The sequence below is a fragment of the Octopus sinensis genome, linkage group LG17, assembly GCF_006345805.1.
Source record: "Octopus sinensis linkage group LG17, ASM634580v1, whole genome shotgun sequence".
NCBI classification, from domain to species: Eukaryota; Metazoa; Mollusca; class Cephalopoda; order Octopoda; family Octopodidae; genus Octopus; species Octopus sinensis.
This window is the reverse complement of record NC_043013.1, coordinates 42,704,998-42,731,081: the sequence shown is the minus strand read 5'-3', so window position 1 is coordinate 42,731,081 and position 26,084 is coordinate 42,704,998. Positions and strand designations below refer to the sequence as shown.

At 37.7% G+C, this 26,084-nt stretch overlaps 1 protein-coding gene across 2 annotated transcripts in view; it reads right to left on the bottom strand.

Moving 5' to 3' along the window:
* Positions 1–6,645: 6,645 nt before the first annotated feature.
* LOC115221088 (methionine synthase reductase) overlaps positions 6,646–26,084 on the bottom strand; it is a 35,020-nt gene continuing 15,581 nt past the window's right edge. Inside the window, exons 3-14 of one of the 2 annotated variants that reach the window (XM_029791304.2) lie at positions 23,006–23,156; positions 22,062–22,179; positions 18,188–18,680; positions 15,610–15,753; positions 15,212–15,300; positions 13,805–13,961; positions 12,988–13,168; positions 11,696–11,738; positions 9,534–9,738; positions 8,615–8,817; positions 8,145–8,380; positions 6,646–7,639 (exon numbers count right to left, since the gene is read on the bottom strand). In XM_029791304.2, coding sequence (XP_029647164.1) covers positions 7,560–7,639; positions 8,145–8,380; positions 8,615–8,817; positions 9,534–9,738; positions 11,696–11,738; positions 12,988–13,168; positions 13,805–13,961; positions 15,212–15,300; positions 15,610–15,753; positions 18,188–18,680; positions 22,062–22,179; positions 23,006–23,156 — 2,100 coding nt within the window. In that variant the 3' untranslated portion in view covers positions 6,646–7,559. The remainder of the gene's footprint in view (positions 7,640–8,144; positions 8,381–8,614; positions 8,818–9,533; positions 9,739–11,695; positions 11,739–12,987; positions 13,169–13,804; positions 13,962–15,211; positions 15,301–15,609; positions 15,754–18,187; positions 18,681–22,061; positions 22,180–23,005; positions 23,157–26,084) is intronic. The other variant, XM_036510511.1, reaches the window with a different exon arrangement.

Genomic DNA, 26,084 nt, shown 5'->3' with positions numbered 1-26,084 from the left:
TTTCAGAAAGAGTAGAACTTGTAAACCATAGATTGCTATATAATAAATTGCCTACGGGTCCACACTTTTGTACCATCCTGTATATCCACATATATATATATATATATATATATATATATATATATATATATATATGGTTTCAAACTTTGCTGGAAGGGTAGCAATTTTGGGGGAGGTGGAGGAGTCGATTACATCAACCCCAGTGTTTAACTGGTACTTATTTTACTGACTCCAAAAGGAGGCAAAGTCGACCTCGGCAGAATTTGAACTCAGAACGTGCAGACAGACGAAATGCTGCCAAGCATTTTGCCCACCGTGATAATGATTCTGCTGGGTTGCTGCCAATTTTCCTCACCTTCATATGACATGCTTTTGTGGGCTTATAAGATGAATCAATCTCATTAGATATTTAGATATCTTAATAAGATGGGTTTATTTTACAAGCCCACAAAACTTCAAGTCATATGGAACCAAGTTAAACTGTCATTAAAAAATATATATATAACTCTTACTGAATGTAAAATGCATTGGGTGCTATTTTCTGCCATTTGTTCACTCACTCATGTGTGTATGTGTAGGTACTGCCATTGAAATTAAGTAGTGAGAGCCAGGTAGGAATGTATCTACATCCTTAGGTTAATGACTTGACAATCTTATTATCATTATACAAATAGTAATTCATGGGAGTATGTATATGTATACATACACATATGAAGTTGTATATGTATATATATAAGAGAACAAAGTGTATGTACGCCACTATATATACAGGGTGTCCACAAAGTCTGGGTACATGGAATAAATAAAATCATAACATAAGCAATTAAATATAAGAAATAGTAATTTCTTAAAGTATGTGTTAATCTCCATGTACCCAGACTTTGTGGACACACTGTATATGTAAAAAAATACAAAATGGGACAAGAATGCAAAACTTGGGGCTGGCCAGATTGGAGCAATCTCAAGATTAATCAGCTGAAATTGCAAGGATGATCCAGTTCTTGATCGAAGATTAAAGGCTTCGAATGACCCGTCCGTGTTTTTGTATCGTCTATATGGATGTTTTGCGTTCTTGTCCCATTTTGTATTTTTATTTATATATATATATAATATATATATATATATATATATATGTACACACACACACACATTTGTTTCTGTGTATGTGTACAAGTTAATTTAAACAATGCAGGCTTATCAGTGAGTTTTACCTCATTATTGAGCAAGTGTAAACCAATTACAAAACATTGTTGCATAACCTGACACACAGAAACACAAACACACACAAACATAAATTGAAAAGAAAAACTACATAAATTAACAAGTATTCAATCAACACAATCATTGTTATCGTCATTGCTACTGTCATCAACAAATATTAGGTCAAGTTTAAAAAGTGATTGCAATGTGTGTGTATGTATGTCTGTGACTACATGTGTAGCCATTTACACAAAATATGTTTTTAAAAAAAATCATCAATACTAGCTTCAACAATTTATAATTTCAACATTTCCTTATGTAATTTTTCCTAAACTCTCTTTTACTTGTTTCAGTCATTTGACTGTGGCCATGCTGGAGTACCGCCTTTAGTCGAGCAAATCGACCCCCAGGACTTATTCCTTGGAAGCCTAGTACTTATTCTATCGTAAACACACCAACATCAGTTGTCAAGCGATGTTGATGGGAGTGGTGGTGGTGGTGGGGGGGGGGGCAAACACAGACACACACATACATATGTATATATATATATAATATATATATATATATATATATATATATATATACATACATACATACGACGGGCTTCTTTCAGTTTCCATCTGCCAACTCCACTCACAAGGCTTTGGTTGGCCCGAGGCTATATTAAAAGACACTTGCCCAAGGTGCCATGCAGTGGGACTGAACCTGGAACCATGTAGTTGGTAAGCAAGCTACTTACCACACAGCCACTCTTTTCATTTCAAAACTCTCCAAATTACAGGGCTACCCACCTCAAGTTCTTCGTTATCAATCTCAACCTCCAGTCTGTCAGCATTAAAACCTAAAACTTGTTTATTGTTAGCCTCGATTATGTTGTGTTGTCTATTTTGAATTTATCATCATTAACATTAATTTCATCATCATCAACTTAACCATTACGCCGTGTGTTTCCAATCCAGCAGGAATAAATTAAACGTTAGCTCTGCCAAATTCCTGGTAAGGCAGTCATGAACAACATATGCAGAAAAAAGAAGATGCAGCTGATTCTGTTCATTAATTTCCCTGAAATCGTTACTCATGACCTGTATATGCAACTTGTCATTTTTTTTCGCTCAGGTGCCCAGGTGGAGGGGTAAAGTTAGACAGAGGGGTCCAGATCTGAGAGGCTTAAATATCATTAGTGTAGGATGGAGTAAATTTTTTTTATGAACAGTCATTGACATCAGTGGTTACTTGTTGCTGTTAAAAGTTTTGTAAAGGATTAAAAGTTTTGTGAAATAAAAATTGTTTCACCTTGCATTGTTGAAAATATGTATACATTAGCTGTACATAAAACTACACACTATATTGTGTAATACAGGTAGTTAGTGTAAATCCCAGCTGTTTCTTCTTGAAGCACAGCTGTTTATTCTGTTATTACAATCAATAAGTATCCATGGTTGCTGATGTACGTAAGTCAAAATACATATAAAAATCAAGAATTATGGAAATATTATTTGCAGGGTTATTGTATAAACAAACTGGAGCATGTAAATTATTTTGGTATTATTTTGTTTCCATTTCATCTGTTTCATTTGCCAATAGGAATTACAAAGATTTACATGTTATATAGACATGTAAATATTTGTAATTCCTACTAGGAAATGAAACATGTGTAATGGAAAATAAATAAAATCAAAAAATTTCCACTGTCTTGTTTTGTTATACTATACTATACTATGGAGGCACAATGGCCCAGTGGTTAGGGCAGCAGACTCACGATTTCGATTCCCAGACCGGGCGTTGTGTGTGCTTATTGAGCACAAACACTTAAAGCTGCACAAGGCTCCAGCAGGGGGTAGTGGTGACCCCTGTTGTACTCTTTCACCCCAACTTTCTCTCACTCTCTCTTCTTGTTTCTTGAGTAATGCTGAGATGGACTGGCGTCCCATCTAGCTAGGGGGAAACACATATGCCACAGAAACTGGGAAACCGGGCCCATGAGCCTGGCTAGGCTTGAAAAGGGCGCATAAAAAAAATACTATACTATATACACATACACACACACAACATGACAAAGAGAAAAATAAATAACATCAGTTTAAACTTTTGTTCACTGTTCCCATTTCTTAACTCTCTTCAATCCAGCTGGGTCATCTTTGGTAATCAAAACCAGTTCTGTGTTGATTTCTCTTTTACCCTTTACTTGTTTAAGTCATTAGACTGTGGCCAAGCTGGGGTACCACCTTGAAGGGTTCAGCTGAACAAACTGACCCCCAGTATTTTCTTAAAGTCTGATAGTTATTCTTGCAGGGACCTAAACAAATCAACATTGGTTGTCAAGCAGAGGAGGGGGGGGAGGGGAACACAAAGACACATACACATGTATATATGCATAACTTTTTTCAATTTCCACCAACTGAACCCACTCACAAGGCTTTGGTCAACCCTGGAGCAATAGCAATAGCAGAAGACACTAGCTCTAGTGTCATGCAGTGGGATTGAACCCAAAACCTTGTGGTTGGGAAGCAAGCTTTTTACCACTCAAATATGTTTATTGATTGACATTGAACTGACTTTGATTACTGAAGATGCTTGTGCGGTATTTTTTTTTTTGGAACACACTAGAATTGCAGGCGCTGGTACAGTTATGTGCCAGCTTCAGCATTCAATCCTCAGAAGAGAAGAGGTCGGAAAAAAAGCCAAACGTGCTACCTTCTGGTTGATTATCATGCTATAAATGTTGGGTAATGACCGAAAGAGTAATGATTGCGAATACAAGCAGCCGAAAATAGGATTCCTACGAAGGAACTCTGAAGTAACATTACTCAACAGCAGGGGCGTGCGGTGATCTTTCTAGCTGGGGAAGCAATGACCAAACTTTTCTGTCACATATTTGAATCAAATTGACATGTTTATATTATACAGCTATTTTTAAAATAAAAAAAAAACATCACATTTTATATTAAGGGTGTTCTGTACTGAACCTGGAACCATGTGTTTGGGAAGCAAGCATCTTACCACACAGCCATGCCTAGCAATGTAAGGTGTAGTAATTGTTAGTGATCAAAACTTGTAATCCTTTACTAAATTTTTTAATGCTTACATTCTTTTACGATTCTGTGATAAGTAATCCCTGATGTCAATGTCTATCCATTAAGAAAAAATTTGCTCCATCCTACAGTGACAGCATTTAAGTTGATGATGATGAAATTGAAGGTGATGATGACAACAACATAATCAAAGCTGACAATAAATAAATTTGAGGTTGACGATGATGAATTTGGGGTTTTATGCACACAAGCACACAACATGCTTATGAGTTTTTTTTGTGCTACTTATCATTTTCTCTTATCTATGTTTTGCTGTTACTGGACAAAACTACTTCCACATATCGCTATACTCTACAACATGTCTTGAGTACTTTCCTTCTTGCTCTTGAAGCAATAGATGTATATCTGTTTATATGGGGGTGTGTGTTCATTAGTTAAACAAACTTGAACACCCCCCCCCACACACACACAACACAAATCTACATACACATACATCTAAACCTGTGCTTTGGAGAGAAACTTTCCAACCACAGAAATTCATGATAAATCATTACTGTTATATAATAAATTGCCTATGGGTCCAAACTTTTGTACCATCCTGTATATCTATATATATATATATATTATATATATATATATATATATATATATTGGTTTTAAACTTTGCTGGAAGGGTAGCAATTTTGGGGGAGGTAGATGAGTCGATTACATCAACCCCAGTGTTTAACTGGTACTTATTTTACTGACTCCAAAAGGAGGCAAAGTCGACCTCGGCAGAATTTGAACTCAGAACGTGCAGACAGATGAAACATAAAGTTTATTATTAAACATAAAGTAGTTATGAGAAAACTGGTGGTGGTTTGTATTGATCAAAATTCTACAGTGAAGTTTGTGTGCACGTGTTTGAGAAGAAAGGCATATAGATGTTTTGTATCTAATTCTTTGACTGTGAAAGAAACACTTTCATTCTCTCTTGTTCTTATTCAAACTCACAAACTTCACTATTATATTCATATATTAGAAGAACAACCAGAATCACACAAAATTTCAGTTGTATTTTCTCTCTGTTGAGTTTTAAACTATTGAGGAGTGAAGAGAAATGTTAAGTTTGTGTAGCAATGTTGTGGTAAACAATCTAGATCGATTATCTAAGGTTTGTTTATTATAAAAGTGAAAAAAAAAAATTAAAATTAAAAATTGTTATCATATTGAGATTTGAAATATAAAAACAAACACAAACAGTCTGTGGAGATTGTGCACATAATTTGTGAATATGAAACTTTGAAGTGTGTGTGTGTACATTATTTTGAAATATATATATATTCAGCATACATGAACACACATGTGCATATACATACACACACAAACACAAATTACGTGCATGATAATAAGTATAGTTGGCAAGATCACTCCATATATAGACAATTCTACGTAAGTTCAACATGAAGAAAAAAAGGCACTTCAATAATATTAACAACAATAATGATAACAATAACAACAATAGTAATAAAAAAGTAAATAATAATAATAATAATAATAAAGTAAATAATAATAATAATTATTGTTTTAATTTAGGCACAAGGCCATCAATTTTGATAGAGGAGGAATGGTAATTGATACCATCTACCCCCAGTACTTGACTAGTACTTGATTTTATTAACCATGAAAGGATAAAAGGTAAAGTTGACCTCAGTGGAATCTGAACTCAAAACATAAAGACCCAGAGCTGAATACCTTTTGTCCGACGCTCTGTCGATTCTGCCAATCTACTGCCCTATTAATAATAATAATAATAATTATAATAACAATAATCCTTTCTACTATAGGCACAAAGCCTAAAATTTTAAGGGAGGGGGATAGTTAATTACATCAATCCCAGTGCTCAGCCGGTCAATTGATCCTTATTTTATTGACCCCCAAAAGGATGAAAGGCAAAGTTGACCTCAGGAGGATTTGAACTCAGAACATAAAGAGTTGGAAGAAATACAGCAAAGTATTTTTTTCCAATGATTCTGTCGGCATGATGCCATAATAATAATAATAATAATCCTTTCTACTAAAGGCAGAAGGCCTGAAATTTGTGGGTCGGGGAGAAGTCAATTACATTGACCCCAGTGTTTCGCTGGCAATTAATTTATCAACCCTGAAAGGATAAAAGGCAAAGCTGACCTCAGCAGAATTTGAACTCAGAACATGAAGATGGATGAAATACCGCTAAGCATTTCACCCCGTATCCTAATGATTCTGTCAGCTCGCTGCCTTCATAATAACAACAACAATAATAATCCTTTCTACTATAGACACAAAGCCTGAAATTTTGGGAGAAGGGACCAGTCAATTACATTCACTCCAGTGCCTAACTGGGACTTAATTTATCAACCCCAAAAGGATGAAAGGCAAAGTTAACCTTGGCAGAATTTGAACTCAGAACATAAAGGAGGAGGAGGAGGAGGAAGAGAAGAAAAAGAATAATAATAATAATGCTTTATAATTTAGGCACAAGGCCAGCAATTTTGTTTGAAGGCAATAAGTTGATACCATCAACTCCAGTACTTTATTTTATCAACCCCTAGAAGGATGAAAGCAAAAAAGGGGACCTTGGAAGGAGCGGGGAGGAGGTGGAAGAGGATAATTTTCATTTGGCAATGACCATGCCTCAGGCACACATCAATAGCAATGGTAATCTGTCCTCAACAACAAAAATCAAGTTTTTAAGGATTTTGTTTTGTGTTTGAGATCACTTACTTTACAGTATATACTGTCTTGTTGTGTGTAGTGTGTCCTAAAAAGGATAACAAATGCAATTTAAAGAAATTTACCTTCCTATATTTCTGTTGTGTGACTTGGTAGAGGTTCCCACCAGTATTTACTATAAATATCACATCAGTTCACCAGACACCATTCGATATCATCTGATACAATCTGGTTTTCAATTTGATTTTTGAAAATAGGAGTTTGATATTAATTAATTGAAAAGGAATTAAATGTTTTTTTTCTTTTGCTGTAATCACAGGATGAAAAAGATTTATTATTTTTGAGACAGTCACTAGATTATGTTGACATCCAGATGAACTATATAATATAACGAACTTATTGTATAGAGTGCTCAGGTGCACTATATACGTATATGTCTAGGATGTACACCAGTTTTATTCTGACTAGATGATTGTCAGGTGTAAATTAATATTCAGGTATCTGCTAGCTGTAATCTGTATTTGGATGCCCATCGGATGAAGTCCACATCCAAATGCTCACAAGATAAAGTGTATTTTGAGATGTTTGCCAAATGAAATTCAAGTCCATATGTTGGTCTACTCCAGACGATGTTTATGTCCAGATGTCTTCTAGATATCGTTTATCTAGTCGAAGTTTCATCAGAATTTTGTTAGCCTCTTCAAGTGATACACCTAAAAATAAACCCAAAACAAATTATGAACAACTGTTAGCATACTGTGGACATTAAAAGAGGCTGTACTCTAACATTGTGATAAGGTAAATTTGAATATAGAGTAGTTTGTTGTAAATATCAAAGAAAATGTGAAAAAAATTTAGAACACTTTACTGATTTCATGAAAATAAAATTTATCCATAATAACCATTTTTACAAAGTAATTTCACATTAAAGTAGTCCTATTTTGGTAATTTCAACCAATCAATGACATGTATTCAGCTGAATAAAATTACTTCGTAAATGTAAGTTTTTCTCAAAAATGCTAAGTGTAAAAGATGTTTTATATGACACATTCTACCAGTGTCTGAAGTTTGAAAGTGTTTAGTTACAAAAAATTATTTTTTAAATCTGTAGGTCAAAAGGTAAAGATCCGATGCTTCAATTTAATAATTTCGTATGATAATGACCAAAGTCACTCTTTCAAAAAGTAGAATTTCTCTAATGTCCCCTATGACACTTACCTTTCTCAGAAGCCAAAATGGATGTGAAGGCTGCACAAACATCCTTAGCCATGTTCTTTGCATCACCACACACATAAACGATGGCATCCTTGTCTAACATGTCAACAAGCTCCTTGCTGTTACGTTGGAGGTTATCTTGAATATATCTTGGTGATTCTTCAGGTTGTTCATCGCGAGAGAAACACACAAAGAATTTGGAGAGGCATCCCTGCTCAAGAAACTTCTCAATTTCATCCCTGTAAAATCAATCAGTAAAGGTGAAAAGAATAAACAAAAGTGAACAAAATGAGATGTCATTTATCTTTTACTTGTTTCAACTAGTGGACTGTGGCCATGTTGAGACACCACCTTGAAAAGTTTAGTTGGACAATTCAACCCCAGTACCTATTTTTAAGTCTGGTACTAATTCTATTGGTCTCTTTTGCCGAACCACAGAATGTAAAAGTAAAGGAAATACACAAGAAACTTACTGATAAAGGAAGTCCTTTTTCTGATGCCGACAGCCATAGAACAACCAGGCTTCACTAAGAGGCTGAGTCTTTGATATATGGTGACGGTGCTGCAAAAAGCCTATGAATGGAGCAACGCCAGTCCCTGGACCAATCATAATTAGTGGAGTTTTGGAATCCGATGGTAAATGAAAGCGTTGATTGGTTCTTGTGAAGAAAGATATCTATAATAATAATAATATAATAATAATAATAATAAATAATAAATAATAATAATAATAATAATAATAATAATAATAATGGTCTCAAATTTTGGGAGAGGGGAATAGTCAGTGTTCAAACTGGTATTTATTTTGTCAATCCTGAAAGGATGAAAGGCAAAGTTGACCTTGGCAGAATTTGAACTCAGAATGTAAAATGGATGAAATGCTGCTAGACATTTTGCCTGGTGTGCTAACGATTCTGCCAGCTTGCTGCCTTAATAATAATAAACCTTTCCACTGTCTGCTGTAGGCACAAGGCCTGAAACTTGAGGGGAAGGGATTAAGTAGATTACATCGACTCCAGTGTGTAACTAGTACTTATTTAATTGATCCTGAAAGGATTAAAGGCAAAGTCGACCTCGGTGGAATTTGAACTCATAATAATTCTGCCAGCTTGCTGCCTTTAACACCGCCACTGCTGCCAACACCAACAACAACAGCAACAGCAACAATTCTTTCTATCAGAGGCACAAATGGTACTAATTTTATCAACCCTGAGAGGATAAAAGGTAATCTTTTCTCCCCAGAGTTCCTACAACTTTGTGGTATTTTCACATTGTACATTTTTACCAACAGATATAAGCTGCATAAGCAGTCGTTAAAATGATGATGTACGTGTTGGAGGGAGAGGCATTGTCAATGGTATATTAAGGGAGATCAATAAAGTTTATACTTACAATTGGTTTCTCAGCTAAAGACAGAGAACCTAGAGAGGCTGGTAGATCTTTCTGATCTGTCTTTGAGTCAGACTGTAGACTGAGAGTAAGCTGCTCAAGCCAGCCAGTGCAGATACCCTGGCGGTGGTAGCGTCGACCCCGCCCAGCGGGAATCTGAACGACATTGAAGACTACGTGTAGTTTGTTCTTATCGGTTTCCTGGGAACTGTGAATCAAGAGAAACAGAAATGAGATGGAAGGGAGACATGGTGGAGTAGGAGGAAGAGAGGGAAGAAGCAGAGTGGAAGGAAGAGAGAGGAGGGGAAGAGTGTCAGGAGAAATATTGAGAGAAACAGGCAAGAGATCATCATCATCATCGTTTAACGTCCGTTTTCCATGCTAGCATGGGTTGGATGGTTCGACCGGGGTCTGGGAAGCCAGGAGGCTGCACCAGGCTCCAGTCTGATCTGGCAGAGTTTTTATGGCTGGATGCCCTTCCTAATGCCAACCACTCTGTGAGTGTAGTGGGTGCTTTTGACATGCCACCAGCACTGGGGCCAGAGGAGGCTGGCAAACGGCCACGATCGGATGGTGCTTTTTACGTGTCACCAACACAGACGCCAGTCAGGCGGCATCAAAGAAGAAAATGGGAGAAAGAACAAATAAAGGAGCAGGAGAGGGATGACAATGTATTTGTCACCACTTCCCTTGTATTCACCGTCATGTGATGTGAGGGTATACCCTGGTGCATCTTTACCACCATCTCTTTTTACCAACAAGGGCAACCATGCACTTCCCCTACAGCAAGCCATATGTTCCTATCCCTCTAGCATACACATCACCTGGCATAAAGCCACCTCATTCAATGTCAACCTCCCTACTCAGGTGAAGGATCTTGTTTTGCAAAAACTGTGCAGCAAGGAAGAAATGAGTGAATACACCATTTACATCTGAGAACCAAGTCTCTCTCTCCCCTGGACATCTTGCTTAACTTCCCATCTGTTATTCCACGATTTGAATGAAATTTAGATAACTTCATCTCATTTTATCGTTAACTATGTTTTACATACACTTTCTCTTTCTGTCTGTTTATCTAAATACATACATACACACATATGTTGTACACAATAAAGGCCTAATACAAAATCCAGCTCCTATTAATAAATACTATATATATATATATATATATATATAATGTGGAGGCACATGACCTAGTGGTTAGAGTTGAGGGATCGTGGGTTCGAATCTTGGACCGGGCAATGTGTGTGTTTATGAGCAAAACACCTAAGCTCCACGCGGCTTCGGCAGAAGGCAATAGCGAACTTCTGCTGACTCTTTCCCCCTTCATCTTGCAGTTCACCTGCAATGGACCGGCATCCCGTCCAGGTGGGGAACCTATATGCCAAGGAAACTGGGAAACCGGCCCTATGAGCCAGGCGTGGCTCGAGAAGGAACAGACAACAATATATATATAATAGATAGATAGATCTTACTCTCTTTCTCTTCTCTTTATCTCCCTTGCTTATTCTCTTACATTTCAGTATCTATATCATTCTATCACTTATAGATACTGGTACCAGTGAGGTGTTGGTGACCTCACTGGTGCTGGTGCCATGTAAAAAGCACCCAGTACTTTCTTGTAAAGTGGTTGACATTAAGAAGGGCATCTGACTGTAGAAACCATGCCAAAGCTGACACTGGAACCTTGGCACCATCCTCTGCTGAACCATCCAACCCACGCCGGCATGGAAGACGGATGTCAATGATGTTGATGGAAAGAAATAGTGTGTTTTTAATTGAAATAAAAAGAAACAAGGAGAGCTATTTCTGGAAAGCTGAGCAACAATGTGTAACCCCCACCCAACCTTCCATTAGTTTAACTCTTTACATTCAGATTACTCTGTCAATTGTAATGCTTATTTATTTGCATAGTTTTGAATCAATCATGCACGATCTCATAGTTTTGATATTTCGATTATGTGATCGTCTATTTTTAGAACGAAATTGTAAGGTAAGTGTGAGAGGGCTGATCCGGTTAGTTTGAAAATAAAACAAGTTGAATATTTGGGTCTTATATGACTGATTTGAATGCTGAAAAGTTAAGGGACATGTGAGTAAACAGTGAAGGGGAAGTGAGGAAGAGACACAGCATGACTGTGGCTTTCTCTCTCACACATACACACCTTGCAACAGAATAAGGCCTTGGCTGCAATCTGGGAAGAAGTTCTACAATAGTGAAGAAAGAAGGAGGATATATATTAGGACAGAGAATATCTATTTAGACTAGATTTTATGTTTATGTTTTCAATGCAGTCATGAGAAAAACAATACCAAAATATTTTAGTAACAGAATGAGTTAAAATTTATAGTTAACGTATTCTTTACAAGTGTGTGTGTGTATGTGTGGGTGATATTAGCAAATGTGTAGGTACATATGTGGGTCTATGAATGGTAGATAGATATATAAAGAGGGAGGGAAGGAGAGATAGAGAAAGTGAGAGAGAGGGGGGAAAGAGAGAGAGTGTGTGTGTGTGGTGTTAGCAAGTGTGTGTATATATATGTATTTACATGAGCACTTATGGATGTCTTTGACAGATACAATGATATAGATATTGAAATAAGAGAATGAGAGAGGGAGACAAAGAGAGGAAGATCTATAACTATATATATATATATATGTATGTATATATTCAAATATGAATGAGAAGCTGCCTGAGGGATATAAACAATATTGAGCACACATACACAAGATATGTGTTTTATCAGTATGTGGGCAGGCTGCGAATTGTAGGCGTAAGAGAATATATTCTCATCAATTTGCCTGGTGTTAAAATACCTGGAAGTGACAGACAAGCGAGATAATTCGCATCAGGCCCCATTACAGGAGAAATAGATATTAGCATTTCGCCATCTTTATGATTTGTCAATATCACAGCACGGAATTTTGTCAGTGAACAGGTCACAGTTTCAAAGCGATGAAAATATTTTGACAAATTAAATTTAAATGTTGAAGTGAATCTAACAGTTTTTGTGTGTTTCTTAAATGGCTTATAAACACCTTCCACGCTGCAATTGTTTTTGTTCCAGCACACGATCTCAGATCAGATCACTTGCTATGCAAGTACATCTCCGTCTTCGGGCTAAAACATTTTTAAGGATTTTAAGGATATACATATATATATATATATATATATATATATATATACTAGAGTAAGCACATAAATGTGAAACAAGGTGAAAAAAAGAGTACTCAAATACCAGAGGCAGAGTAATATGCTTTATTTAAAAGCAGCAGAAATATAACAAAAGCTGTTACTCAGAGTTTCACGTTCCAAACAGGAACGTGAAACTCTGAGTAACAGCTTTTGCTATATTCCTGCTGCTTTTAAATAAAGTGTATATATATAAATATAAATATAGACAGTGAGAGAAAGTGCATGTAAAACATAGTTAAATAATAATGCAATGAAGTTACCTAAAATTCGTTCAAATGGTGGCATAACAGATGGGAAGTTGAGTAAGATGTCCAGTAGAGAGAGACCTGGTTCTCGGATGTAAGTGGTGTATTCGCTCATTCCTTCCTTGCTGCACAGTTCCTGCAGTCGTTGTTTCTCCTGCTCATCACTTGCATAATCAACGAGCATCCGCAACAAAGCCTGCAGTTTAAGAGGCAAACATGCAAAACTGTCATTGCTTGTGTAACACGCATACAATATCTTCACACAACACTCTTTTTGGTACCACCACCACCACCACCACCACCACCATTCCTATCAAAGTCATTATTGCTGCTGCCACCGCCACCACCACCTTTCCTATCAAAGTCATTATCGCTGCCGGCACCACCACCACCACCACCATGCCACTATCACTCCCATTACCGCTGCCACCACCACCACCACCATTCCTATCACAGTCATTATTGCTGCCGCCACTGCCACCACCACCACCGCCACCATCACCACCACGCCACTATCACCATCATCACTCCTATTACTGCCGCCACCACCACCACCACCATTCCTATTACAGTCATTATTGCCGCTGCCACCACCACCACCACCACCAGCATCCCTACTACCACAGCGATTGTGACCACACCTATTGCTGCCACGGCTGTCACATCACCATTACTACTTCTACTACCACCACCACAACTGCCAAACAGCACTATTACGCAAAATCAATTCCACAAACAGTATATCCACAACCACCACTGCACAACATCTCATATGTTTGTCACTATCATTACTTCTGCCCAGAGAAGAATCCTCAAACAATAGAAACGTTACCTTCTTAGGAGGCTCCCTGATGTCTAGGCAATGAGTGAGGGCATATCTGATGGTGCACTTTGGAGGAAGGTAATTGGGACAGGAAGCTTTCTTCTTTGTTGTATTTGGAGAGACAGACAAACTGAAGAAGGCGTCTCCTGCATTCTCCAAGTCGAGCCTAGAACATAATACCAAAGGATTAAAGCAAAATAAAGGTTATAGGAATGTGAGAGGATTATTTAAAGTACAGCAATAGCAAAGACATATTTAAAACATCAGCAGAGAAAAATATTAATAATGATGATGATGATGATGATGATAATAATAAAAAAAAAAATGATCTATTAGTTAGTTAATTTTTTGGCTCAAAAAGCAAAAAGCAAGGCCATGTAGGGGGACATGGAGTTATGTACAGGGTGGTGTTCATGTAAAGAGTTCAGGCCACTTGAGGTCAAGGGAAACCTTGAACCAAGCGGTCGTCGGCATCTTCACTATCTCGTCTGGCAGCTTATTCCACGGATACGCAACCCGGACAGTGAGGACTTTGAGATTGGTACTTTGCTGTTGAGTATCTTCAGCAATATTTAACCTCTAGGTACCGAGTCTTATAATTCATGGAAAGAGACCCTGAGAAACCTTGTGAGATCTTTAGTGAGAATTTGTGACAACAGGTTACTGTCCTGTTGCTCTCATGGAATTAACTGAAGCAAATCAAGTCAGATCGAGAGCTCTGGGAAGTAAAATAAAATAATAATAATTATAATAATAATGGCTTAAAACTTTAGGCACAAGGCCAGTAATTTTGGGGGAGGGGGTAAGTTGATTATATTCACCCCAGTCCTCCACTGGTACTTATTTTATTGAGTGTGAAAGGATGAAAGGTAAAGTCAACCTCGGCAGAATTTGAACTCAGAATGTAGTGATGGATGAAATAAAGTGTTTTGCTCAAAAACACAAAACACAGCCTGGTCCAGGAATTGAACTCACTGCCTCTTGATTGTGAGCCTGATGCTCTAATCACTGAGCCATGTGCCTTCACACACACACACATCTAGCTAAATGGGAAATGAAAGAAGAAGGAAATAAAAGGCAGGCTTCTTTTGTGTTGAAGTTATCTCTGATGAACTGCCTTGTATACTTACTATCCAGGGCTCTAGATTGCCCTTGCTCAAAAAAGGATGACAGGAGAAGTCAGCAGAATGCCTCATGGACACAGGATGTGGTTTGATGAACCTCAGTTGGGTTGCCCTGAGACAGTGGGGGTATGATGCAAAACAAAATACCCTGGGGCTCTAAGATACAATACTAATGAAGTGTCCAAGTACTTGCATGTGTAGATGTTTGAAATCTGAAATAGGGTCCAAACACTGACCCAATTGATACACATGATTAGCGAAAGGAGTGAAGTTTGATGGTTGACAGACTGACCTTTGGATTAAATGGTTGACCTCTCTTTCATTGTTCGGACAGATCACTGAAATTGAATCTCCTGGCTGGTAAGCAACCGTCTCAGCATCCTGGAGAAATGAAATATACAAAAATTTCTGTCATTTTTATCCGAAAGAAAAGAGAGATGGATGGAGTGATAATGGAAAAAAGAGAATGCTATAGGACAAGAGAGAGAAAGTGGGGAGGGAGAGAGAGAAGAGAGAAAAATCAAAACAAAAAGAGTGATACAGATAATAAAAAAGAGATACAAAGAGTAAGAGAGAGAAAGAAAAAAAGGTGAAAGAATAAGAGAGAAAAACCTAAACACTAATTAAAAAAGAAATCAAGCAGAAAATTGAAATGCAAAGAATTTTGAATGATTGGGATGGTTTATTTACCTCAAAGAAAAGTTCAAGATCTAGTGTGGTCTTTACAGCACCAGGATGTGTAAGGCAGGAACACTTCAGGACAGTGGCAGTCTGGACAGAAGATGCCATACTAGGAAAACTGGCTCCATTTTGCACTGCTGAATTGTACAGATCCTGTTATACAGAAAGATTTGTAGAGATAAACAAGTGTTGTTGTACAATTCTATATTTTTGAGATGAAGAATTTGTATTATGTATATTGTTTATGATAGTCGGATTGGTGGCCTCATCTTGATTGCTGCTTTCACTATGTTTTAGCTGTCGTACACTTCAGCCTTCTTCAGGTGTCTCGTGTTGAACTCAATTTAGTTATTGGAATTTCGAACCACACCTTATATTTGATCCCGTGAATCAAATAAAGGGCTAGATTTGAAATTCCAATTCAAGAAATGAGTTCAACTCAAGACACCTGAAGAACGCTGGAGCATACAACAGCTGAAACATAGTGAAAGCAACAATCATGATGAGGCCACCAGTCCAACTATTATAAACAGAATACTTTGTTCTTGAGTTTATTACTGCATCTGTTTGTCTTTCTAAATACACAGACATGATATGGAAATAGATACTTTGTAGATGCAGGAGTCATATTATCTGAGTGCAGTAACATTAGTAGAGCACTCATAGAAATAGATATTTATACCCTGAGTATATACTCTTTTACTTGTTTCAGTCATTTGACTGTGGCCATGCTGGAGCACCACCTTTTTTTTAGTTGAGCAAATCGACCCTAGGACATATACCTTGTAAGCCTAGTACTTATTCTATCGGTCTCTTTTGCCGAACCGCTAAGTTACGGGGACGTAAACACACCAGCATCGGTTGTCAAGCAATGTTGGGGGGACAAACACAGACACACTTATATATATATATTTATGTATCTATATATCTATCTATATATATATGTACACACACACACATATATATATATACATATATATATATATATACATATATACATATACACGACAGGGTTCTTTCAGTTTTTGTCTACCAAATTCACTCACAAAGCTTTGGCCGACCCGAGGCTATAGTAGAAGACACTTGTCCAAGGTGTCACGCAGTGGAACTGAACTCGGAACCATGTGGTTCATAAGTAAGCTACTTACCACACAGCCACTCCTACACTATACATTACTGTATAAGCAGCTGAACTTAGAATACAGACCTGAAACAGATGCCACAAGCCTGATGTACTAACATTCAGCTAATCCACTGTTTGGGATCAACGTTTTATTTATTGCACTTCTAAAGGATGAAAAGCAAAGTTGACAAAAGCATGATTTGAATTCAAAATGCAGATAGCCAGAACAAATATCACAATGCCTTGTGTCCAACCTAGTAACTGTGATCTTTGAAGGTCCTCTCAGACTAGTGAAACTCATGTAGTTGATACCCAGCCTGAACATTTATTGGTAAAACATTGACACAGAGTTATTCAGGGGTCTGGTTTGAATGTAGTCAAAAGAATAAACTCTTCCAAAGGCACCCAGGGGACAAGGTCATCATCATCAGCAGTAGCATTATCATTATTTAATGTCCATTTTCCATGCTGGCATGGGTTGGACAGTGCAAGAGAAACTGACAAGCCAGTGGTCTGTGCCAAGCTCTAATGTCTACTTTGACATGGTTTCTACAGCTGGATGCCCATCCTAAAGCCAACTGCTTTACAGAATATATCGGGTGCTTTTTTCTTGTGACACTTATCTACCCATCCTTTTTGATACTCTATCCCTATTCTCCATTTTATATTAGTCACCTTATACTTTGAGGATACACTCTTACCATCTTTCTCTTTTTCCAGCGGAGGAAGCCATGTATTTCCTCTTCAGCAAGACACTCGTTTCTGTCTCTATATCATACTTTAACCCTTGAGATTCAGGTTATTCTCTCAAATGCAATGCTTATTCATTCACATTATTTTGAATTAACCATGCATTATCTTGTAAATTCAATATTCTAATGGTTTGATTGTTTATAAAAATAAACATTGTAGGGTAGGTGTGAGAGGCCAGATCTGCCCAGTTTGAACATAAAATATGTAGAATATTTGGGCTGGATATAACCAGTTTAAATGCTAAAGGGTTAATCCCTGTAACACCAGGCATAAAGGCACTACCCTCCATACTACAACCCCAATTAGCTGAGGTGGAGGAGGGGGTTTAGTCTTGTGAGTTGCCTGGTAACCCCACACGGGTGGTGAAAAATGAGAAACCTGACTGATGACAGTCAAGGCTGATCTGGAACCCGACCTAGGCCCCCATATCTACGGCGTTCGCTGCTGGAATAAGGAGTGGTTGGAGATCACACGGTCGTTAGCCTCAAATCGCCAGGTCTGGTTGGCGTTTGTGAGAGATGCAGCATTGAGGATGAATGAAGCCAGCTCAACCCACCCCGGGTGAATGCTGTCTCAAGTCAAGTCAAGTCAAGGGTGGTGGTGTTAAAATGCATAGAGTCTATTATGAGAGCAAAGGTATTAAAACAGAATGACAAAATACTTGATGCTGCCACTCCCATTTAATTTTACTCTAAAAAAGTTTCTACTTACCAGTTTCTCATCCGGCAGAAGTGTTAAAACAAGATAAGGAGGTGAGAGAAGAGGAATGCTCAGATCAGAGTCTTTTAAATGTGGGGCACAACAGGTAAGCGAAGCAGATTCTTTGGCCTGGTGTTTCTCCTCTGTCAAGTCAGTTTGAACGACCAGTTCAACATTAGATACATCCACAGGTCTGTCGGCTAAATCCATGATGTAGTTAGAATGAGGTGTCTTCTCTACTATTTTCACTCCCAGTGGTATGTCCTGCATCAAGTTGTTGAGAAGGGGGTTACGCAGGATCTGCTCTTTCAGGGAATCGGTGGGTAACGTCATCTTGTCTGTTTCTGTGAGTTTCTGAGCTTCATTCTCAGTGGGTGGAGTTTCGCTGGGAGGGCTGTTGATCTCAGTGGATTGCTCCATCTTCTTCGATGTGGTACAGGATTCTAACTCAGCTTTCAGAGGTTTCCACAAGCCTTCTATCCAAGGCTCTACTACAAGTTCTAACCTATTCAATGGAAAATGGTTCTAATGTGTAACCACACTTAGACAATAATATATCACAAATATATACAAATGCTGTGTATGTGTGTAGAAATAGGTGTTTTTCTTTGAAGGTTAATAAATTCTTTGAATTCCTTATTGACAAGATAGGAAACTAGCTAAATATTCATTATTTACATTTGACGGATATTTGTCCTCATCTTGTTTGTTGTTAACACAATGTTTTGGCTGATATACTCTCCAGCCTTCATCAGGCATCTTGGGGAAATTTCGAACCTGGGTTCTCATTCCTAAGGTATTTTTCAATGTTGGTGTTGTTGTTATTATTATTATTATTATTATTCAGGTCACTGCCTGGAATCGAACTCGGAATCATCATCATCATCATTGTTTAACGTCCGCTTTCAATGCTAGCATGGGTTGGACGGTTTGACTGGGGTCTGGGAAGCCAGGAGGCTGCACCAGGCCCAGTCTGATCTGGCAGTGTTTCTACAGCTGGATGCTCTTCCTAACGCCAACCACTCTGTGAGTGTAGTGGGTGCTTTTTACGTGCCAGGCGAGTCAGGCAACGGCCACAATCGGTTGGTGCTTTTTACGTGCCACCGGCATGGAGGCCAGTCGAGGCAGCGCTGGCAATGGCCATGTTCGGATGGTTCTTTTACATTCCACCAGCACTGGTATCACAACTACCATTACAACAACAACAACATTGAAAAATACCTTAGGAATGAGAACCCAGGTTCAAAATTTCCTTAAGACACCTGATGAAGGATGGAGGGAATATCAGCTGAAGCGTTGTGTTAACAAGAAACAAGATGAGGACAAACATCCGTCAAATGTAAATAATGTACATAATTCCTCATCTCTTAAATATAGAACTGTAGTTAAATATTGTTATTGATATTATTGTACCATATGGATGTAGAGTAGACCACAGCAGTATTATTTATGCTTATTGTAATCATAAAACCATCTATGGGGTTTATAGGATAACATATGAGAACATGTTAAAGAAGCATATGGACTTCTCCAGCACCAATGAGCTGCATTTTTGATTGACTGGGGAATGTGGAGAGGTGTTGCCTCAAAAGTAAGAGTCACTTCATTGGTTTTGACTCAATAAATTTGAACGACTTATAGCTTGAAAGACAATAATTCTTCAAAGAAGGAATACAGTCTTTGAAGGCGATGAAAAAAAAGTTGTTGAATCTAATGGAGTCTGTTTTGATTAATAAATATTGATTTTTTTTTTTAATTATTAAATTCCTTTCGTCTGTGAATTAATATCAAAATTTTAATTTAGCAACATATTCTTACAGAAAGGAAAAGAAAAAAATTAATTGTATTTTCTTTTCATCTAGTTTCAGCTCACGAGCTGTGGCCATGCTGGAGCACCGCCATTATAAAAGATTAATTTATCAATCATCCCGCCTACACGATAGAATTACTTCAACAAAGAAAAAAAGAAACAAAAATGAAATGTTTATATATTGTTGACATGTAGTTTGCTCCCCTTGATAAGCTTTTAACTACCGTAAACCCACGAGTATAGTCCACCCTTGAGTATAATAAGCAGGGGGGGGGGGGCTGTACCTCTGAAAAACCTAAACCTTGTGTATAATACGCACCACTTCTCTAACTTGAATCAAGGAGGTCAATATAACGTCCTTGGTTTGTAAAAATGTATACAGTAATGTCCTTTATTATTATTGTATATATAACATAATACAAACGTGTAGCTTTTTTGTGCATTTTGTTTACAGAAAATAAAGAAATAACAGTAATAACGTTTAATAAATATTGCTTATTGCAAGTTATGGATGATTCTCTTATGTCTTCATTGCTTTCAGGCTTAGCTTAAGGTATTTTCGCGTCCGACATCACAGAATGCGTCTGAATAAACATTGCCAGACAGCAAATAGAGACTCGGACATTGCTTAGAAAATATTTTTCATTTTTAACCTCGTGTATAATATGCACTAGGGATTTTGACCTTTAAATTTTTTTGGGGAAAATGCGGATTATACTCGAGGATTTACGGTACTTATTTTCCTTGCATCAAATGTATACAATACTTAAAAGACAAAGGAAATGGTGTGTACATGTCTTTGTCTTGTAAGCTGGAGTGTGTGACCGTGTTATTTATTTTGCTATTATTGCATGCGATGAATTTTAAAAGACTGCATTGCTGCATTTGGTTAAATGAATAAATTTAGAGAATCTAGAGTTAATTAAAAATGGGTTTAATTTGTTAAGAGACAAAAAAGATATGCTTACAGTGTAGTTTTTATTAAATATATTATGGGGGAAATATTTAACTTTACACTTTAAAAATTTCAATGGAAATTTTTATCCAAACATATACATGCAATATATAAAAGAACACAGTCTGTGATTTCTATGTGAATCAAATATTGAACCAAACACGAGATTTATAAAATGAGGATGCAACTTATTGACTGGCTTGGCTTCTAGATGAGTATATATAGAATATCGTTAACATAATCATTGATTTCCTAACGTAACCAGAGTTTCTGTTACTAATATTATGGCTACAAATAATATACTATTGTGTCTGTAATGATTTCAAATTTTGGCACAAGGCCATCGATTTTGGGAGACGGAGTAAGTGGATTATAACGACCCCAGTGCTCAACTGGTATGTATTTTATCATCCCAGAAAGGACGAAAGGCAAAGTCGACCTCAGCAGAATTTGAACTCAGAAGCTAAAGACAGACAAGATGTTACTAGGCATTATACCTGGTGTGTTACCAATTCTGCCAGCTTGCTGCCTTGTGTATTGCTAATATTACCTCAGCAAAAGCGGCGAGCTGGCAGAAACGTTAGCATGCTGGGTGAAATGCTTAGCACTGAGTTCAAATTCCGCTGAGGTCGACTTTGCCTTTCATCCTTTTGGGGTTGATAAATTAAGTATCAGTTGCGTATTGGGGTTGATCTAATCGACTGGCCTCCTACCCCAAAATTTCAGGCTTTGTGCCTAGAGTAGAAAAGAATAATACATCAGAATATAATCTGCCGTTATTTATATAACAACAATCTATACTGCTAATTAATATCGGTGGCAGAAGAGCAAATAAACGAGCCTCAACATGGACACTTGACCTGCTAGAAATAGCAACCAAATCTCCTTCAGACAACATTTTCTCATAAGATATACTGGATAATGCAGTCCTTCAAACCCCTAAAAAGATAGGGATGGACACATCTAGAATGTCTTTTGTTATAGGTCTGCTCAAGCAAGAACCTGGGGTTAACAGCATCATCATCATCATCATTCATGACATCAATGACGACAACGACCACCACCACCATCATCATCGTCATCTTCATTAATGACCCAGTAGCAGGACCCATAGAACTTACCCAACAGCATCATCAGCCCAACCACATTCATAAAACAGGTGAGCCCCTAACTCCTCAAGTTTTCTGTTGATAGTTTTGCCACCATTGCAGAATGCATTGTAATTGGTGTCTCCCAGACCTGCAACAAGGACAAAGTAATGGTTTTTTATTTGGCCAACATTGGAAGTTATTTCAACATGACATGACTGTACAGGGAGCAGATTGTGTGATGATGGGGGTGAAGTAACACTTTGTGTGAGCTTCAAGACCTTGAGAAGTTTGTGTGAGTGTGTTATTTCTAAAATTTGAAGGAGTATGATGTGTGTGTGGGTGGAGGTGAGGGGGGATGATGGATAGTAAATAAAATTGTTGGCTTAGTGAGAAGATAATGTAACTTCTAACAGTCTTTAAAAAGCAGGAGAGAGAGAGACAGAGACGGAGAGAACAGAAGTGTGGTGGGTAAGAAATGAGACTAATGAAAGAGGAAGGAAGAGAAGATGAGAGCAGAGTAAAAGGGAGGAGAGAGTAAAGTAAGGAGAAGGGAGAGAAGGGTAAGAGGCAAGGGTAAAGGAAAAGAGAAAGGGAGAGAAAAGAGTACAGTAAATTGATTTTGGGTAAGACAGATGTTCTAGTTATCTACATGAGATCTACCTCCACCTCATCGTTTAATGCCCGTTTTCCATGCTGGCATGGGTTGGATGGTTTGAGAGGGGCTGGCAAGCCAGAGGACTGTGCTGAGCTCTATTACCTGCTTTGGCATGGTTTCTACAGCTGGATGCCCTTTCTAATGCCAACTTATTTACCCAGGTGCTTTGTATGTGGCACCAGCACCAGAGGGGGTCACCAAGTAAATTGCAAGACAAAATCCCCCTTGATTGGGGGGGTGGGGTGGAGTTGGAGAAGGAGTAGTGTCGAGGGAAATGGTTTAAAACAATACTCAGAGTACCAACAAATGATGTACTCACCAAGAACTGTGTATGACAGATGTCTCAAGTATTCTTCTTGTTTGGACTTTTTTTTCAGTTTGCGCAGAAATCTCCCGGCTGTGTCAGGGACATCTCCATCGCCTGTGGTGGACACGACAAAAACCACACTGCTTTCATCCTCGATCTTGAACTGGAGACATAGAATGGTGATAAGAAAGTTAAGTGGTTGTGCTGCTGGTGATTTTTGTTGTTGCACTTGTTATTTAACCCCAAGTCAGCCCCAACTGAGCAGATCTATGATTAAAGGTATTCAGCCATGACCAACTTATTTTTCATGTTAACCTAGGACTACTTACTTGTTCAATGTATCCTTCCTCCTTTTTTGTCTAAGACAACAGAATGTGATTTGAGGGATATTTGGCTGCTATTTTTAGCATGTCAAGCAACTATGTAGAGCAGTGGTTCTCAACCATTTTTTTTCTGATGGACACCTTTGATTCCTATTTTATTCAGGTTGGACCCTCATAACCATTCATCAGCATCATCATTTAACGTCTGTTGTCCATGCTGGCAAGCTGGGAGCTGCACCAGGTTCCAGTCTGATTTGGCTTGGTGTCTATGGCTGGATGCCCTTCCCAATGCCAACCACTTTACAGAGTGTACTGAGTGCTTTTATGAGACACCACACAGGTACTTTTACGTGACACTGCATGGTTGCTCTTATGTGGTACCACATGGGTGCTTTTACACGGCACTCCCACAAGAGCTTTACATCAGCAGCAGGATCGGTCTTAACACTTCTGCTGCAGAGTATGGGTCTTCTTGAGCACAGCAAGGCACCAGGTATCTCAGTCTTTTGTCATCTCATCTGAAGGGTCAGCATCCCGAGGTCTTTTTTCAGTACTTCATCCCATGTCTTCCTGGCTCTCCCACCTTCATGTGTCCCATCTACTTTGAGACATTGGCATTCAGTATTTTAGAATCCTATTATCTATTATATAAAATCTGTTCTGTCTGTCTGTGTATGTGTCTTCTAGGATCTCGGGCATCCTCCATGCGATTGCATTCAAGTTTGATATGTAGATACCAACGGTATCAGGGCGTGTATAAGTTTTGAAAAAAATTACAAAAATCGATTCCAGGTGAGAATGCGATCGATAAGATAAATAAAACCATTTTTCTTTCGAATAGAAAAGAAATGTCTATCTTTATTTCTTCTTTTGCTGATGTCTCAAATTTAGGTTAAATCAGTGTTTCTCAAAGGGGAGGCCTATGGGACTGTCAGACAAGTTGTTTTGAGAAAATTTGGTTTAAATGTTTGACAACTCGTATTTTTATAATTAAATATTATTAAGGAATCATGTAAAAAAATTGTTAAACTATTTTGTGTATTGTAGAAATATAACCAATTAATCGGGGATAAATTTTAATAACAAAATCTTATATGGGCCTCACAAGGGACATACAGACCCCGGTTGAGAACACTGAAAGGATTTATAGTTGGTTTATCTGATGTTGTTTCATATACTCATTTCAGTCATTAGTCTTCAGTCATGCTGGGACACTGCTTTGAAGGGTTGAGTCAAACAAAATTTTAAGTACTGAGATTGAGTTCTTATTTCTTTATTGCCCACAAGGGGCTAAACATAGAGGGGACAAACAAGGACAGAGAAAGGGATCAAGTCAATTACATCGACTCCAGTGTGTAACTGGTACTTAATTTATTGACCCCGAAAGGATGAAAGGCAAAGTTGACCTCAGAACGTAAAGACAGACGAAATACCGCTAAGCATTTCACCCGGTGTGATAACGTTTCTGCCAGCTCAGTCTGTCTTTTGATTGATTTCTATTGACTTATTCTATCAGCTTCTTTAGCCAAACTGCTAAGTCACAGGGATGTAAACAAACCAACATCTGTTGTCAAGCAGTGATGTAAATCAGTCAAAAGAAGGGGTAGTGCACATCAGATTTAAAGTAAATCTGATTGATGAGGTTAATATTCAGCTTGAATATCTATTTTTGGTCAATATTTGCAGGATAATTGTGGATAGGGAGGTAATTTCAGTGGATTACTACTGTGAGGAGAAAGGACTGGTTGAAGTGTTTCATGCAGGTGTGTGCGTGCGTGTATGTGTGTACATATAAGATGAGAGAAAGCAAGGGTGATGGAAAAAGGAGATGAGAGGATCAGGTGGGCATGGATGGAATGGATACTTATTTAGAGTTAGATGGACTTGGTTGCACACAGTTCTGGTCACAAGATACAAACTTCTGTGAGTTCTGCTGGTTGTCTGTTAAACTATCATCATGGGCATCTGCATTTTTGTCTATGTATACAAGCATGCTATTCTGCGCTCTGAATATGTGTAGTTGGCTGTTGTTTGGTGCAGGTCAGACTTATTTTAGCAACCCTATGACCAAAGGTTTTTCAGTAGTGACCATATTGCCACTTTTTTAGTAATTGTATCTATGACTATATTCATCATCTTATTAAAAAAACTATAGGGTATATGGTTGTTTTCTTCTAGCAGGTCATTGACCATGTAGAAGCTATCTTTTTTAATCTAATTGTATAAATAACCATGTGTACATGTAAACACACGCACAACCAGTATGTGCACAGACACACCTGTCTGTCTGTCTGTCTATCTAATCAGCAGACACTACAAAGTGACTCAAACTAGTTTTTGTAAGTGTGACGTGCACAAAACTCTTGGCCCTTGAGTCACATTGTCACTTATGCTGACTAAAAATATAAAATATATATATACTCATGTTTTGAGTTTTATTTATTCTGTTTGAAGAACTAAACCTATAATATATATATATATATATATATAATTTCAACAATTGAGGGCAAAATTAATTAATTATTAATCAATTTCACCAAGTGTTCAGTATGCAAAGGGACCATTCAAGGCGAATTCAAATTATTACATTATATAAAAGGGCTTAGTAAAATAAATTACTTTGCCGCATACTGAACTCATTAGAAATAGCAGCTAAAAAATTTTTTAAAAACTATTTCTAATACTTAAAGAAAATCTCTCTCATATATAGTGTTTGCTATATATATAGTGTGAGTTGAATTAAGCAAACACTATATATGAGAGAGATT